We start from the raw sequence: 18,392 nt of genomic DNA, 5'->3' as shown, positions 1-18,392 counted from the left end.
TTAAAGCAGAGTCGGGCTCTCTGCCTTCATGCAGCTTGTGTTCCAAAAGAAACTCTGGCACTGAAACACCAAAAGCAAGTCACAGGGTCAAAGAACAAAGTAGACAGATATACCAGGGTGTGGTTGAACAACATTTTTGGAATATTTTGCTTACTTTCTTTGAGGGTTTGTATTTTATTATGCTCCTTGTGTGGCTTTTTTTTTTTTTTAACCCAGAAAAGATATGAAAAAGCAAAATAAAGAGAGGAAATCAATTGTTACTTATAAAGCAAACCAAAACAACCAGCCCTTGTTATGAAGGATAGTCTATGCAATATTCGATCAGTATTCTTTAGCATTCCAATGTATCCTTGGTACTGAGGTAGGATAAAAGCAATAATAGGAAAAAGGAGACATAGAAGGAGACAAGGAAATAAGATTTCAATTCAGAAATTCCACATACTTTTTGCAGTCTGTCACTCCCCAAGTCAGTCTCTCCTGCAATCCTGTTACTCCCCAAATTCCTGGGAAATCTGTAAACCTACCTTTGTACTATTAATTAACCCCTCAATGAATAGATTAAGCAGAGAGAGATATGATATCTTGAGGAACCTATAATCCGGGGACTTTTCAGCACTATCTATTGATCAGATAATGATGGCCACATCAGCCTGAGGATCCTGAGGCTGACCAGACCCCCAGAAACTGTCTTGAGATCCCTGGACTGATATTGTTCCTATATACCTCTCCATACCCACCCCCCTACCAGGCGCCCTTTCAAAGAAGAACCTGGAACCTCCAAACTGAATTCTGTCATTCTTGAGATGGTCCACATTCTGTTTCAACGTGTACTCACTTTCCTAAATAAACCTCTATGTCTCTGACTGGCGTGTGCTGAAATTCTTTCCCTGTCACATATGACAAGAGTCAAGTTGAGCTTCCCCTTTTCTCCCAGAACTCCATGAATCCTTATTAGGAGACACCTCTTCTTCTGTGACAATATGACTGATAGTCCATCCTGTCTCTGGCAGGTGCACCAATGGAGATTTTGAAGGAAGACAACCTGTCCTCCTTGTCATCAACTTCAAAAGACTCAACCATCTTCAGTTTTCCCTTACCAACAGAGCTTTGTTTCTTGAAAGATTATTCAGTAGCTTAAATTTAGTTTGCACCAAAGAGTCTTTTGGGGATTTCTTTAATGAACACAGAGGAGTCACCTATAGTCACCACATAGATTATAGTCAGCCCTCTGTTTCTGCAAGTTCTGAATCCACCAATTCAAACAACAGCAGAGAGAACATACTCTGAAAAAATTTTATCTTTACTGAACATGTGCAAACTATTTTTGGGTAATTATTCCCTAAACAATACAGTATAATGATTATTTACATAGCACTTACATTTTATTAATTTTTAAAAAAGTTATCCAGAAATGATTTAAAGCACTTGTGAGAAAGTGTGTAGAATATATGCAAATACTATACCATTTCATAAAGGGGACTTTGAGCATCTGTGCATTTTGGTATAAAGGGGGTCCTTGAGCCAGATCCCTTAAAATACAGATGGATGACTGTGTTCATATATCTGAAAAAGGATGTCAATGCCTGTGCAAGAAGATGCTCGGGCTAGATCAGGAATAAAAATTAGCCATAATCTGTACCATAATAAATAGACTCATCAAATAAAAGTAAAATTTTAGCCTCTGCTAAAAACTCAAGACATCAGAGAGAAGTGGAATGAAACAACTGTGCAAATTATTGACAACGATCATCTTTGTAAGCCTTTATGGCCAGCTTCACTTTGGCTTTTCCTTGTTGATGTTCAAAAGGCAGTAGAAGTCTTTCCTTAAAACGCAGAGTTTTAAGGACTTGGGTTTGAGGTCTTTACTAATGCTTTCAAAAGGGAAGGTCCTCAAAGAACACAACCCAGAGGGTCTCTCCTCGAAGACACTCAAGTTCAAATAGCTATGAAAAGTAAACATTTACTTCCTTTTGGAATTGAAAATAACTGCTTTGGGATTACAACACACAATAAAAAGCAATATAATGAATATACAATTCAAATCTAAGGTAAAGACCTAAATAACTTTCAGCAAGAGAGATGTTCTGGAACTAGAGCTGAACCAGGAGACCAGGCAGCTTGTACAATTTACTTCATCCCAGTGAGATTCGTATCAGCAGGCCAGTCTTGGCATCCACATTCCTTGGAAGAAACTGGAATCCAGAGGTCCTCTTGCTGTTGTGTCTTCCCCTGCCCAACCCTGGCCTCCAACCATCTCCTTAGGGCAATCCAGGGGTGGCTGAGGAATGTCTCAACTTAGATATCTGATCACTGCCCCCAGGAATGCAAGTTCTGGATAATTCAAGTATCTAAATGACTCAGTCAGAAAGTAAATTTCAGGATGGAGAGAAAGCTATCCAACTCAAAGCAGTGCTTTGAGAATGTGCTTTGAAAGCTTTGTGTAAAAACTCTAACGGTGGTAGGCTAGACTGATAAGCAAATAACCATTCAGAATCCCCATTTTAAAAAACTTGACATTAAAATATTACTCCTGCCTTGTTTTTTTTAAAAGTTTTAATTGTGTTAAAGAACATAATAAAATTCACCCCTTTAACTATTTTTAAGTGTAAAGTATATTCAAATTGTTGTATTACTTGCCTTATTTTTAAAGTTAACTATATTTTTATTCGCTAAAACTGAGGAAATTAACACATATTGCACTTTAATATAATAAAAGGTTATAACTGAAGAGTTTAGCATCTATGTTTTAAGTTAAAGGATTTCAGCAATTATTTTAGTGTAGCCAAAGACTAATAGTTTGAATTTTACCATTTTTTGAGGTTTAAAATACACAATTAGAAAATCTATGCTACTTGTATTGGGACTTCTAAGTTTTTGCTAAAACACAAATCTCTTTAGATAAAAGCAAAAATGTTCTTGCTTTTTGCAGCAATGGGAACTGAACCCAGGTGTACTCTATCATTGAGGTACATCCCCATCCCTTTTAAATTTTTTAAATTTTGAGGCAGTCTTGCTAAACTGCAGAGGTTGGCCATGAACTTGTGATCCTCCTGCATTAGCCTCTCAAGTAGCTGGGATTACAGGCTGGTGCTAATGCACCTGGCTACTGTATATATATATACTACCAGGAGGATTGAATCCAGGGCCACTTAATCACCGAGCCACATCCCCAGCCCTTTTATTTTTTTAGAGACAGGGTCTCATTAAGTTGCTTAGGACCTTGCTAAGTTGCTGAGGCTGACTTTGAACTTGTGATCCTCCTGCCTTAGCCTCCTAAGCCACTGAGATCACAGACATACAACACCACTCCTGGCCAAAATATATTTTTAATGAAGTGGTATTGTACTGAACACTGTCATTCAATTATTTTCTTTTTTGAGGGAGGGGAGAAGGTTTATTCCAATAGTTCATATTAGGATAGAATAGCATTTTTCACTAGTGTTTTACTGCTTACATTATACTTTGTAACAAGAATTTAAGAATGCTTATTTATAGTATTAACTATGGCAAAGAATCCTATTTAAGAAGGACCGTTATGTGTGTGTATGAATATGGTATGATGAATCTCACTATATGTAACTATAATGCACCAATAAAAAGAATGATCTAACTATGATTTATGACAAGCTACACAGAAGTTGCTGAATAATCTAGTGTTCAGAGTTGTTTAAAAAGTGCAATTTTAATATGGGAAGAAATACTATAATTCAACAATAAAAAGACAACCCAACTGGGCTGGGGTTGTGGCTCAGTGGTAGAGTGATCGTCTAGCATTCATGAGGCACTGGGTTCGATCCTCAGCACCACATAAAGTAAAATAAAGATATTGTGTCTACCAAAAAAAATAAATAAATAAAATTAAAAAAGACAATCCAACTAAAAATGGGCAAAGGATCTAAAAAGACATTTTCCCAAGGAAGACAGACAAAAGACTAAGAGCACATAAAAAGATACTCAGCATTATTAGCCATCAGACTAGTGCAAATTAAGTCAGGAGATAGCACTTCTGACAAAATACCCGTTCTGACAAAAACATATATAGTAATATAATTATAGGTAATGACAAGTATTGACAAGAAAGTGAAGAACTTAAAACTCTCTTATGCTTGTGGGGATGCAAATAGTGCAGCCACTTTGAAAAATATTTGAAATTCTTCAAAAGACTAAGTAAGCAAAGTTACCATATATGACCTAGTAATTCTATTCTGTGCCCAAGAGAAATAAACACATATGTCTATAAATATTCATGGAAGCATTGTTTAGAATAGCAAATAACAAAACAAACATGATAACAATTCAAATATCCACCAACTAATGAATGAATTAATAAAATGTATGTCCATACAATGGGATATTATCCAGCCATAAAAGGGAATGAATACAGATACATGCAACAATAGGGATGAACTTTGAAAACATTATGCTGAGTGAAAGAAGCCAGCCACAAAAGGTCATATTAGAGGCTACTTACATGATGTTCAGAATAGAGAGATCTACAGGGGAAAAAAAGTAGATTGGTATGGGCTTAGTGCTGGGGGAATGGAGGAACTGGATGATGATAACCAAGGAATGCAGGGTTTCTTTTAAGGGTGGGTGATGAAAATCTAAAATCTATTATGATGATGGCTGTATACTTCTGTAAATATACTAAAAGCCATTACACTGTACACTTTAAATGGTAAACTGTAAGTGAAGGATTTCTCAATAAGCATGTTAAGAAATAAGTGCAATTTTGAAATAAGATAAATCTAGGTCTACCAAAACCAAGAAATGACTTTAGGGACTTCATGTAGATAAAAGACCCTTTTTTTAGAACTGTGAAATAAGTTTCCGCCTTATAAGGAACAAGGGGAAGCTCGTGGTAGTGGCAAAGTTGGCAACAAGAAGGTTTCTAGCAATTGAAAGTCTGATGAGCATTGCTAGAAATGCACCTTTCACATAAGGGAAATGGGCTCAGCTGGCATATATAGCACTTTTCAGGTGCTTGACCTCACTGGGAGTTAAGTTAAAGTTCTGGGGTTTATTTAATGGGAAATTATATAGTGACTTCAAGTCATGTTCCCATAGGACATCTGTGTTCTGAAAGCTGCATTTAAACATTTTCTGGTAAAATAAAATAATGATGCCTTGTGCCCAATCCAGAGAAAAAATTTAATAGATTAAAAACTAACAGATTGATTTTTTTCCCAATTATAAGATTTTTCATTATGAATTGTTACTCAGCCTTTTTTGCCCTCTACTTTGTCTGAATGCTAACTGAAAAAGGGCTTGAAAGTTATGAAGTGTTATAAGTAAAAGATTTCAGAAAATTTGAAATTGCCAATCATGCTTAGATTCAGTAGCTTCTACTATTTATGGAAATACTCTTAGTTTTGTTCTTAAACTAAATATGAGAGCCATATTTTGTCATGAAGAATATATCTATATATAGAACCCAATATGTAAAACATTTTTAATAGTACTTGAAAGAATGTTTAAAAAGTTTATTTGAGAATTATTACATTGATGTCTGACTCTTTGGGGTCCTTGCCAAGTGAATGCTTTTAGATGTGTTGAGCATAGGGTTCCAAGATAAGAATCAGGATTCCAGAAGCTATTAACGTTTCCATCTTTTTCTTAAATTTTCTATGTGTAGTTCAGATATGTTGGTATTAAAGATTTTTTGGGGTGTATGTGTGTGTGAATCCCTATACTTCAATTAGGGAACATTTTGAGATACACTTTCAGGAAGTTAGTTTAAGAATAATGAAGCTTCAGCTCTTAATACAAACACTACTGAGAGTAATAAATTCAAATTATAAATCAGCTAGAAATAATCTAATATTATTAAATATTCTATCTAAAGCATAGTTTATGCTCTAACAATTCTACTTTTAGTAACCCATCATTCAAAAGTAGAACATGAAGATATGTATATAATGAACTTAATTATAGATTTTTTGAAAGAGCAAAATATTGGAGGGAACCCGAGGATACACTGGTAAGGCATATTTGTATAGATTAATATAGTAGAATAACCACAAGATATTTTTGACCAACTAAAGCATACTGCAGAAAAACACACTTGATTCTGTCGTTTTTAACAAAATCATATACTTGTATGTAAGCTTTTAAAGAAGTTGTGAAAGATTAACAAGTCACATTTTCTAGTAGGTATTACGTGTCAGGAAATGTTCTCAATGCTTTAGAGATATCACTTGGATCATCCTAACAATCCAATGAGGTAGGTGTTGATTGCAATTATCCCCATTTTGTAGATGAAAAAATGGAGGCAGAGACAAGTAGTTTGTCTAAGGCTGAAGAACAATTCATAGTGAAAAATCTTACAATTGGGAAAAAAATCAATGAGCTGGGAAGTGGCCACGTTGGGATTTGAACTCTTCCCCACTACCACCCACGTCTTCTCTGTCAGCTTCCACCCTGGGAAAGGTGGCTCCCTCTGTGCTGGAGCATTTCACTCTTCACCTTATGCACATCAATATTTACGTGTCATTTTAAAGTACACTGTTTATGGCTTTTGTAACTACGGGGTCTGCTGTCAGGCAGGATAGACTGTGCTCTAGTGGATAAAACATGGCCCTAGTGGAAGCCTCCAATGTAGGGCAAGACACTGGCAGTGTGTGCTGGTGACACACAAATAATGGCAACAGGCACTCCACGGAGGGGATCCTTAGGTTCAGAAAGTTTGAACAACTTTGTGGAGGACTGAAAGTGAAGCTGGACCTCAAAGGAGTTGGGGAAAAGGTCGTTTGTTTCAAGAGGGGAACACACCAGGGGGAAGAATGAAGTGCGGGGGGCCTTAGGACATTGAAAGAGGAAGTGGGGTTTCTGTCAGCGAAGCATCAGGCAAGGATGCTGGTAAAGCGGCTTGTGAAGGCTGTGATGCCAAGAATTCATACTCTGTTCTTTAGGCCATGCACAAAATATGCCAGATAAAGACACAGAACCTTCCAGAAGCTTTTCTGAAGACTAAGATGACTTAATAACAAATCACATTGTGGTGCAGAAACAAAGAGATGGAAATGAACCCATGCCTCTGGAAACATGCATCAGCAGGAGGTCAAGAGAGGTTATTACACTGATAATCAAGGGGAGAGTAGACTCCTATTTTTTTTTTTTTTTTTTAAGGAAGCTTTTAAATTTTCTCTCTTAAGAAAAAAAAAAAAATTCAAAAATTTCTTCCAAACCAGAATTGACCCAAAATACAGGCTATCTTGAAAGTGAAGAAATTCACAGATGAGACTTTCCTATTCACAAGCCCTTTGGAAAAGCAGCAGCTCTCACTGAGCCTAGAGCCCAAGGCTCTGCTCTTTCAATGGAAGAACTGCTTCGTTTTTCAGTACAAGACTTCCCAAGAGCACCCAACTCTCTGGGATTTCACCGAGTTGCTGCAGTTGGTACCAAACTGTATTAAGAAGCACTGGGTGCAGATCACTGTCCCTCCCCAGTCACGTGGCAGCTGGAGCACCAGGGTCAGTCCTGGGACCACAGAGGATGGTGGAGCACCTAGAGAAAGGCACATAAGAAGCACCAGGAACCCATCTGGGGCTCAGGTGTGCAAGAGACACCAAGCACTCTCCTGAAACTGTCTGAAAAAGTGTCCTCTTCTGTTGCTCCTATAGCACAATTAGGACCAAGAGGTGAATCTCATAGAAGATAGCCTTTGGGTTCAATAGTTGAGACCTTCTAAAATGGAACCACTGGGTGGAGTTGGATGGCAACCCTCTAGGGGTACTGGAGAGGGGAGGGGAATAAGGCAGCAGCCCATGCTACTTCCACATCCCTTTTAGCTCAGGAGCCATGAATCTCCTGGACCCTCTTGAAAGAGACAGTTTGTGATTGAAATCCTGTCAAGCATGTCTTCTCTCTGACTGCCCGTCTGCAAAACCACATTGCTTGTGGTGACTTCTGCTGGGGACTTCACACAGGTCTCTAGCTCTGGTTCTTACTGCATTCAATGGTGAAATACTCACGTGTCAGGGGAAAAAAATGTCCTTTTTTTCCCTGCTCAGAGCCATTTGATGGCAAGACGGCCTGAGTACTGGGAGCCAGGGGAAGAGGGAAGGTTACAGTGTGCCTTCCCCCTCGGTTCCCTCACTAGGCTCCTACTGCCTTTCACCCTGGCGGTTGCTATCACAGAACCATGAACCAGACTGTGAACCTTGGAGGACATTTGGGTATCCTTAGATCCTAGAAATTACTTGGCACATAGGAAGCCTCCCAAATTGTTTACTGAATGAAGTTGTCTGTAACAAAGAGTAGACTTTGTCTGCATCTCACCAAAATCCAAATCCATGGAGGGAAAGCAGCATTTAATTTTCCAGATTTCCTTTCTCCATGATACAAAGAAGTTGGGGGATTGCCTTACCCCAGAGACGGATTCTTCCACTATATCCTACAACCTTCCCCAGTATATAGGCATGGCTCAGCCTCCCTGCCCACAGTGGGATCAGTTCTGCAGACACCATCATGCAAGACCAGCCTACAGGCTTCCAATGTACCGGACTGGAGCTTCTCTACAGCTGACGTGTTCCAAGTGGCCATGAGGTGTGTTCCAGTGTGGAGACAGAGACACAGTTTGCCTTAAGTGTTGGTGAGCCGTAAAGTCTCAGCTCGCGGCGTGGGAGCTGCATGTGGAATTCGCTGCCTGGCAGAATGCAGGGTGCCACACACTGGGGCTGAGCTTCTCAGGGAAAACTGGGCAGTTGTATAACCAATGATAATATTTGGAATTATGCAGCTGCGATAAGGAAGTCAAGTCCCATGCTGCAGGGCAGAAACCAATCCCCTCCAGTGGTGAGCAAGGAATTCTCTCCGTTTCCCATGTTGTTACTGGGTTAACTTTATGGTTTCTTTAATTTACCTTAATAGGGAAGTGGTTGCTGCAAGGATCATAGACAAACGAGACTCCTGGAATCTGCAGCCTTCATTATGTGCTCCTGAACTCAAGCTCTCTCTTCTTGCTCTTGCATTTTCATTTGCACAGTGAGAACGGCCAGAGGCCAGCTGACGGCTCTTAGTGCCAGTGGCTACCACTGCTTGAGCACATACTATGTGCCAGGCATAAAACCTCACACCCATGGGACCATCTTCACCCCTATTCTTCAGAGAAAGAAAGGGAAGCCTAAAGAAACACTTCCCCATCCAAGATACAGTTTTTATTCCAACACAATACGTGTGTGACTTATAGCCTCTTTCTTGACTGTGACTGCTCAGATTATCCAAACTGGCTTGAGCTACACACCAGAGCCTTGGCAATGCATCGTCTAAAATATTAAATTTCTCCTAAGTGATTTTGGCTCTCATTTTTGCAAGCCTTAAACAAACGCTCACAAGCTCAAGAACCAATTATTTTTTAAGCTCATTTTTTTTTTTTTTTGGCCTGTTGTGATCAATGAAATGACAAACTTCAGCCCACTCTTATTGTCGTTTCTCTAAAGCCAAAGAGCCATACTTTGAGGTACAACACTTATTGCTTTTACCTTCATTATTTTCTCAGGTAAGAGATTCCAGCTTGTTGGCTTTAACTATTGTCAAGTCACACATTCCATTGAGTTCACTGGTTTATAGACTTATAGCCTTTTAATTTGACACAGTATAGAGCTTGTCACACAGAGAGGTGATCACAGGCAAGCAGGTGTGTTGTTTGGTTTTTCTTTAAGAAAGAATTGTTTGTTTTACTTTGGATACAAAGATACATGGTTACTTTTCTAAGAATAAATGGGTTTTAAAGAGCTCACGTCTTTGGACATGTTCGGGTGGAAGTTGGATAATCTTTTGGACAGAATGGCTGGACCACATCAGTGTTTCCCCGAGTGGAGGAGATACGATGGCTCTGGTGGCACGGAAACCTTTTCTTAATTAAAATTAAATCATAGAGTAGGATAGTAATTCTTTTCATCTCTCCTTCAATTCTTCAGATTGTAAGAAAGACAGTCTTAGCTACTCGTCACCCTTGAACACATTTGCTTACACCTCCCTCTTTTTTCCTTTTTTTAAATTATGAGAGTGGCGGGGGGTGTTTGAGTTTCTCAGTGTCTTTGTCAGGCAACTCTATCAATTCAAAATTTCATAACACTGCTATTTACTATCTGCTTCACAAGAAAAGGAACAAGAAGTTCCCATTTTTGGTAATGATTTGAAGCACTGTAAAAAAAAAAAAGTATGTTAAAGTAGAATTAAAGTAAGTGAGAACAGGAATGGTGCCTAGGCTGGAAAATGTTGGACTAGTTGGCTTTGGGGTGAAGATGCCATGACTATGAAAATCAGATTTGGGATCATGTTCTTAAGACAGTCAATGCAGTTGCCTCGTCCTTCTTGTGGGGAGTTCAGAGAACCAGTGTCATTAATGTAGAAATTTGCTTACATAGATTGCATCAGTTAAGCCATTTGGGAAGTTTTCTTCCTTTACAGCCAAAGTGCATATTCTCGGGATTTCTTTTGTATTCAGGAATCCCCAGTGACCAGCCCAGGTCTCAGACAGTAAACAGCTGTGAATGGATGTTACAGGATAAACTTCATCTATTTTACCATCCCATTCCAACGTGCCCTCCTGAAGGCCCCCACATGGCTACTGTAGCTACTATTGATGCACCCCTGCCATCCCCTTTCACTTATAATATGTCCCACTCCACAGAGACGGTCTGCCAAAAGCTCCCCACTTCCAGACATGAACCTTCTTTTGCAATGAGTGATTGAGGGGAAATGCATACTTTGAATGGAAGAGGAGAACACACTAGCTTTCTAAAAAAATTCAGAAGTAAAGAGGAGGTGATGGCCATGTCTACACTGTACAACCAGATATGTTGTCTAATTGTTATCCAGTGAATTTCAATCAGGCGAAGTCAGCCAAACCAATTCATATTTCTGGCATGAAATATCTAGTTTGGCTGCTTATCCTGACCAAATCAATAGAAATTGGTGCCAAATCCCTGTTTTATTGTGTGGTGTGTTGGCACAGACATATTCTTCTTGTTCAAAAAAATAGGTACTTGAGTACAAATGTAGCCATTAGGCTTTCTCCCAGCTTCTCCCTGGCAGCTTCTGGAATGGTAATACACACCAGGGATGTTTGGAAATATTTGAATTTCAATTCAGGACAAGGAAATTGTGGCTTACAGGGGTCTAGGAGCCATTACTCACAAACATAGATGTTTCAAGTACAAAACTCTAGCTTAGATTTCATGGTTTCAGGGCTGGTTATGTAGCTCAGTGGTAGAGTGCTTACTTAGTATGCATGAGGTTCTGGGTTTGATTCCCAGGACTGCAAAACTCCACTCAGTGAAACTAAACATGACTTCATTCAATTAAATATATAACCTGTTTTCTAGAATCTTCCAAAACAGAATGCTTAGTCCAAGAAATGCAATAACAAATTAATGGAATTTCATTTCCATCTGTGCAGACCCTCAGGCATTGAACTTAAAATCATTAAGTTTTTCCGCTAGGAAATACTTTCTATGGGAGTGTGACCTCTGAGTTCTTACTATGATGTTCTTGTCTGGTGCAAAAAAGACTAAAACAGCTTCTAAACAATGTGGTCATACCCAGAAGATGGAGGGGAGAGGCTTTGCAATAGTTATGTTAAGCCAGCAATAAACATGGCGGTCAGTAGCTAATTTCACTGTTGCAAATCAATCTTTGGCATGGAACTGCCATTGGTTGTGTCAGGCAAAATATGAAACCCAGTGACAGCCTGACGGGTGAATGAACTGAGCAGTGCATTTCTCATTATTACCACCGACATCCAGACCTGAGTTTTGATGCTGAACTGGCCTGATAGATACACTTTGCTTGTCTTGCAGTGTTTCGTTTAGTGAATTATATCAACATTTAAAAATGCATCAACATTGATAAAGAGCTTTTAAAAATTTGGATCACAACATTCTCTAGAAAACCAGGAAGATTTGGCCCTTGTTGATATGTGGCAATGATTGTCAGGAGGTGATCAGTCTTACTTTTCAAGTCCCAACAGTGTCCTTGCCTCTCTTTTGTCCACTTGTTCTGCAGTGTAATCACTTCTTACTTATCATTACACTTGTCCATGATCCTTCTCCCATTGAGGAGAAATATTTCTCTGTATCCATGACTCAATCAAAGTAAGAAAACAAAAAGCAGACTGAAAGGGCAGCTTCATATATATATGTTACCATCTTGAAGATTGGAAGAGTTTGAAATTGTTTTTCCATCCTAACAGAATGGAGCCTTCCTTTATTCCTTCCCTAGGCAACAGGTTCCCCAGTAACATTTCTCAACACACACAGGGATCCTCAGGGGTTGGCTTAATTTACAAAAAATTCCCCCCTGCCATTCCCAATAGATCATACCCTTTGGTTTAGAATGATTTTACTCAAAGACATGAAGAAAATTCTTATTAAATCAATCATGCATTTTAATTGATCATAAGTATCTAAATTACTGTGTAGCTTGGAAATTACTCCTTTGAGACTAGCACCTTAGAAAGAGCTTTGGCAAAGCTAAATTATGGTCCTCAGGCTCCTTGTCTTAACACAGTCCTGGGTAAGAGCTAAGACTCTCTTAATGGTCCCATGTGGCAACACTCCCAAAATGCAATTAGATTACATTATAAAAACCATTTAATATTGGTTGTTTGAAGCTTATAATTCCTTTCTGTTTAATAATAATATTGTAAATATTGATAATTTTTTCAAGGTTTGAACAAAATTTCTTTTTAACCAAGCAAAGGGACTGCATCATAGATTTTTTTTTCTTTCTGCAAAATGATGCAACAAATTCCTTCTATAAAGTTGATTACTAATCATTAAAAACACCAAGGAATCCTACTTCAAGGTAAATGTGGACTGAGTCTGCTACAAAAGTAGCACTTTAAAAACTGTATCATTTAAGGGCTTTTCTCTTCTTAACAGCAACACTGTGGGTTTCCAGCACAATTATGAAAAAGCAGAAACCTCTTGATACTGGTTCCACTCTGGAAGAGCCAGGATAAGGAACCCAAGACCCTTTGGTTTGTGTCCAGGAAAATTATATGTTCTCAGTTTGGATGCCTCGCAAGTAGGGGGATGAAGAGGGACTCATTGTTCTACTAAATAAAACCTTGGATGTGGGTTCTGACCCATGTTTTATGCAAATAATTTGTTTCCCTAGAAAAATGGTAACAAAATGAAAATATGCCCTCAGGTCAGCATTGAATACAGTTTCTGTGATAAGAATTGAAGCTGCTACGATTACCCCTCCTTAGCAATGGATTAGACCAGTTTCACAAACAAGTACCCCAAAGGTCTACAGGACTGGTTTGTGTGCAATCCATCCTCTAATACAAGCTGGTATACATGAAATTACTTGTTTAGGGCTCTGGACATGTGGGAGCCAGCTGAAATCTACAAGGCATTGAGGAAAAATCTAACTCAGTTCCTGTCCAAGTAATGGTCAGCCCTCCAAGGCATGTGATAGAACGTTGCCTCATGACTTTCGAGTTGCACTATGAAATTTTCATTGCACAGAGATCTTGAAAGGAGATTATAAATATCTTTGAGAACTCCCTGGGAAGAAGGGGAAAGATGCTCAGAGACAGCTCACACAGAGGTGAAGTGGTCTGCCTAAGGGGGAAAAGAGAACAGGGTCTGTAATACCTGAGTTCTGGGCTTTAGCTATAAACCCAGAAACCATCCTGCTGGGGCAGTGTCTAAGGAAATTCCTTCTCCGAGTCAGAGATGTGCTATGGGGAGACAGAAGAGTGGGCAGGGAGGAATTCACAGGAATGTTTCTCTACCACTTCTTGGCTCAGTCTGTATTCGTCAATCAATATGCCAGTGACTCTAGCCTTTTTCCATGCAGGGGTGAACTACTGTCTCACTGTCATGGAAAATCGAGAGGTATCCTGCAAAGCCTCCACTGGTTAAAAATTCAAGTGGCAACTAACAAAATATCCAACAGGGAAATCTCCCACCCCCTCCCCACTCTCCCCCCACAATAAAAGGTAATGGGGGTGAGGGGTAACTGGAGAAGGAAATGAAATCATGCGGGTATACCAGGAAAAGACAAAGTGTTGGTGGCAGCAGAATTGGTGAGTGTGTTGTGGGCATTACCTCTTGATGAGGCTTCCAAGAAGGCTCCCGCTCAAGTCCTGGTGGCTCTGAGAACAAGCATTCTTGCATCAATAGCTAATAGGCTGTCCAACCAGATGTTATCTGGGTGGGATAAGAGGGTGAGAAAACAGACCTGTTGTACGCTGTTGTCAACTACATCACTGTGGTCAGAGAAAGCTGGACGTGTGGTGTCTAGCAGGGCACCTCTTCCATGGTGAGGCAGACCAGATTACATGGCTGTTTGAATCCATTTTTCTCTTGTGATTGGTAAAATATGAGAGTTATAATCATTCATGCATTACTAAAGCCTCCTTTCCATCATTTTGAAGGGACTTTATTTTTCTAGAGCAGAGCATGCATCCAGTAGAAACCAAACCGTTTGCTTTTCTAAGTGATCTTTTGCAACAAGCACACTTAAAACCACAACAACAACAACAACAAAAAACCAATATCAAAATCTGCAAATGGTACCTGTGACAAGACTGGAGATAATGAGCGGTAAGACCAACATCTGTAACATCCTCATCAGAAGCTCCCCAGGAAAGGAGAAGTACTTAATTTCCCGGTAGTTCATTTTGTATGGTCGGAGGGTAAATCCAAGGATTGTACCTGAAGGAAGGAGGAAAAAGAAAAAAAGAAAGAAAGAGAAATTGAGCGTTTTGAAAACTAAAGCAACAGTCCTAGAAAAATGAGCAAGTATTTGGCTGGTGGTTACTCATGCCTGACAAGAGTAAATTTATTCAATCAGCAAATATTTGTACAGATTTGGGAGCATCTATCTTTGCAATCATTATTTGGAAGGGTTTGACTGGATCCATGGCTTCAAGTAGAACTTACAAAAAAAATGTTTTGGTTTGGGCAAATGAAAAATTTCTTTGTCTAACTTGAATGCAGTAGTATTCATTTTGACATGGCTTGAGAAACAATAATCAAGAAACAAATCATGTCCTCATGAACAAGGTGATCTGGAAAAAAGAACTTATTATAATGAAGTTCATTTACAACAACAGATGTTAGAACTGCTGGTATAACCACTTATACAGGATAACGTGATTTTATTTTTTTTCCAATTAAAAAAAAAAACAACAAACAAACCCTTCCTGCTCATACTGCTAATCCGTTTTACCATCTCCTGTCTGCACACCACATTTTCTTCCTCTGTCTACATGGTCTTGACATTGCCTTGGCAACTGTATTATACAGACTTGTTAGTTGCTGGCAAGAGAAGACTTCAAAGTGAGCCAACTTTTCCCAAAAATTTCCCCTGAAAACTTGAGGGCAAATAGGGAAAAGAGAAAGCAAGTTCCTCCTTAGTTTCCCTTCTGTTCCTGGAACCTCAAAAATATTCTTAGAATGAAAACTTCATATGTAAATCAAATGATGCATGATACTTATTGACATTTTTAGAAATTAATGAAGGCACAGAACAAATTGATTCTTTCTCTCTTCCCTCTCCCTAACTTACTTTCCTTGCTAAAGAAAATTTCCTTACACCCTGAGGCAGGAGGATTGCAAGTTCAAGGTCAGCATCAGCAACTTAGCAATATCCTGTCTCAAAACAGAAATAAAAAGGGCTGGAAATGTAGCTCAGTTTAACGCACCCCTAGGTTCAATCCCTAGCACCTCCTCAAAAATTACTTATATCAATATAGTAAAATTTGGTTTTTATTAAAACTTGATTTTATATTATATAAAATATGTATTTAAATATGCATATATATATATATATATATATATATATATATATATTTTTTTTTTAAAGTCCTTGTCAATTATAGAGAAAAGAAACTACTCAGCAGTGAGTTACCTAAAAGCCAGAGATTGAGGGTGGGAATGGGGGAGGAGGAAAGAAAACTGGGGAGACACAAGAATTTCCAAAAGATGCAAGCAGCCCTTTACAGAAATTGAGCTTTCCTAACTTGTTATGAAATGAGCTATTTCTCTTATGAAATGGGACACAAAGTTCCCCGCAATTGTCACTGCAACTCCACTTTCAATTCTTGAGCCTCAGCAACCATGAAGTTATCCATTCTCCAACTACAGCCTGTGATAATCTAATAAGGGTCTGAATGTGTGTGACTAGAAAATACAGCTGACCCAGTTTTCAGAGCCTTCAGGAAAATAGTGGTTGTTTTTTTACCCACAGTGTAACAGTAATATACGCAAGAGGGCAAAGCTGCTTTGTAAAATGCAGGAAGATGGGGCAAAAGGCTGTATCAGGTCTGCCACTAATATAAAAAGGAAATGGCTAATGCCTACCGAGTTCTCACTATACTCTAGGCACTGTCTAGGCTATGTCTGCTTTAGTAATTTAATCCCTGAATACAACGCCAGGAGGTAGGTACTATTTTACCACCAATCTACTTATGAAAAAACATAATCACAGTGAGCTTAAAAATTATCCAAAGTCAAATATTCTCAAGTGGCAGAGCTAGTGTTCAAACCTAGTCAGTTTCCACTCTAATCCAACACTCTTAACACCTTGCATCCTTGTACCTCTTCAATAGAGCAAAGTCAAACATCATTAGTGCCTTAGCAAGTTTCTTTCTAGAATGTTCTGAAATATAGCTACATATATGGGAATCACAGAGACTGTACTTTCCCATATATAGTCACCATAAATAGCACCTTTAGCTGTCATAATGTCAGATCCAAGAACTGACTCAGGATTTACCGAATCCTTCCTCTGTCATTTAATACTTGGGTGGTTTAGTCTGAAGAACATCATGGTGAATATGTGAAGGCTGCTTTCCATCTAGGAGTAGTTTTTTAGTGCAATATTAGAGAAAGGGGACCAGTACCTTAAAGGATACAATTGTTTCAATCCATGTTATCAAACTGTCTTTCTATCAGTTTAATATTCCTATAGTCAATGAGAATTTACTTCCTATTCTCCCTGGAGGAGAATACTATTGTAGAAAGATCGTTAGAACAAGTCTACATGATCTTTCGCTAATGGGATATGTAAAATTATGTGATGTTTTCTTCTGGGTTTACTTAATATTTAATGATGTTGACCATATCTTCTGATTGTATTTTCTATAAGCATCCAATTAATCTGAATAGATTGAGTTTATGTATGCGTGTATACATGTTTGGTATAGACTCTTTATTTAGTAAAGATAATTACTGTTTACCTATGTATCAAATATTTAACAATTTTTCTAATTTCTTTATATTTATTATTACTTTAAAATACGCAGGTATTTTTGCAAACTAATGTGTGCATTCCTTTTTTAGTAGGTGATTTCTTCAAGAGTTATAAGTTTAGGGCTGGGGCTACAGCTCAGTTGATAGAGTGCCTACCTCAAATGCACAAGGCCCTGGGTTCAATCCTCAGCAAAAGTTATAACTTTAATTTCCTTCTCCTTTCACGTTTGAGCAATCTTTAACTCATTTTTTAATTTCTTTGCTTGTTTGTTTGCTTTGTTTTAAAGTACCTAACCTTTAATCATCCTGGAACTCAATTTGGGGTAAAGCATTTTAATCTGATTTTCAAAGTCCATTATGTAACACAGCAGCATCCACAACACATAAGAATTAATGAAAGGCTTTGGTTGAATCTTTCCTGCTTGTTCACGTAAAAGCCAAGTCACACAGAGATAAGTTCTTTATCTTTTAATAAAATTATGAGCAAATATTTTGCTTTATTTCTAATCAAATGTGATTTTACTGGAATTGATGTTTATTTATATTCAAGCATTTGTCATTCAATGACAACAAAAAATGTGCTCAAAAGCTACTAGAAACTCATTTTGGTTGCCTAGAATTGCTACATATAAAGCTATTAGGAATTTCAGACATCCCTCAAATGTCAATTTAAGGTCAGACTTGCTTTTACAAATTCATATCTATGTTTGTTATTAGAAATGCATTTATTCACATATGATAATATTTCCAAGAGCAGGTAGTATCCTGGTTGGTCTAGATAACCTAGTTAATTTATAATCTAGTAATAATTGATAGAATGCTGCTCTTCTAGTGATGTACATTGTGCAAACAAGAGACAAATCAGTGTGAATGAAGGAAGCAATTATTCCTTCTAAATAGTAGATATGCTTGATTCCATCTCCCAAAGTCTAACTCGTGTCAATGCTGACTCTACTTCCTCTGTGGGGCTGGCTCAGTCCAGCCTCTTTCTTCCTGGGGTGTTCCACTGCCTTCTCTCCTCTTTGCCCCCAAAACCACATTTACTCAGGATGACCAATTTTCACTTGAGTGAGAGGAGGGAAAGAAAGCCAGCACAGTGAATGCATTCTAGCAATGTGTCTGACAGTGCCTTAGCTCTCCAACCTGCTGAACAAATATCTAACAGAACAAAGGCCA

General features: G+C 38.5%; 1 protein-coding gene across 1 annotated transcript in view; it reads right to left on the bottom strand.

Annotated features, from left to right (window-relative positions):
- Slc1a3 (solute carrier family 1 member 3) overlaps positions 1 to 18,392 on the bottom strand; it is a 78,186-nt gene that overhangs the window by 41,470 nt on the left and 18,324 nt on the right. Inside the window, exon 3 of the mRNA XM_076857380.2 lies at positions 14,538 to 14,675. Coding sequence (XP_076713495.1) covers positions 14,538 to 14,675 — 138 coding nt within the window. The remainder of the gene's footprint in view (positions 1 to 14,537; positions 14,676 to 18,392) is intronic.

This window comes from Callospermophilus lateralis, chromosome 5 (assembly GCF_048772815.1).
Source record: "Callospermophilus lateralis isolate mCalLat2 chromosome 5, mCalLat2.hap1, whole genome shotgun sequence".
In the NCBI taxonomy this organism is placed as follows: domain Eukaryota; kingdom Metazoa; phylum Chordata; class Mammalia; order Rodentia; family Sciuridae; genus Callospermophilus; species Callospermophilus lateralis.
Note: the sequence above shows the minus strand (reverse complement) of the source record. Positions and strands in the feature narration are given on the sequence as shown.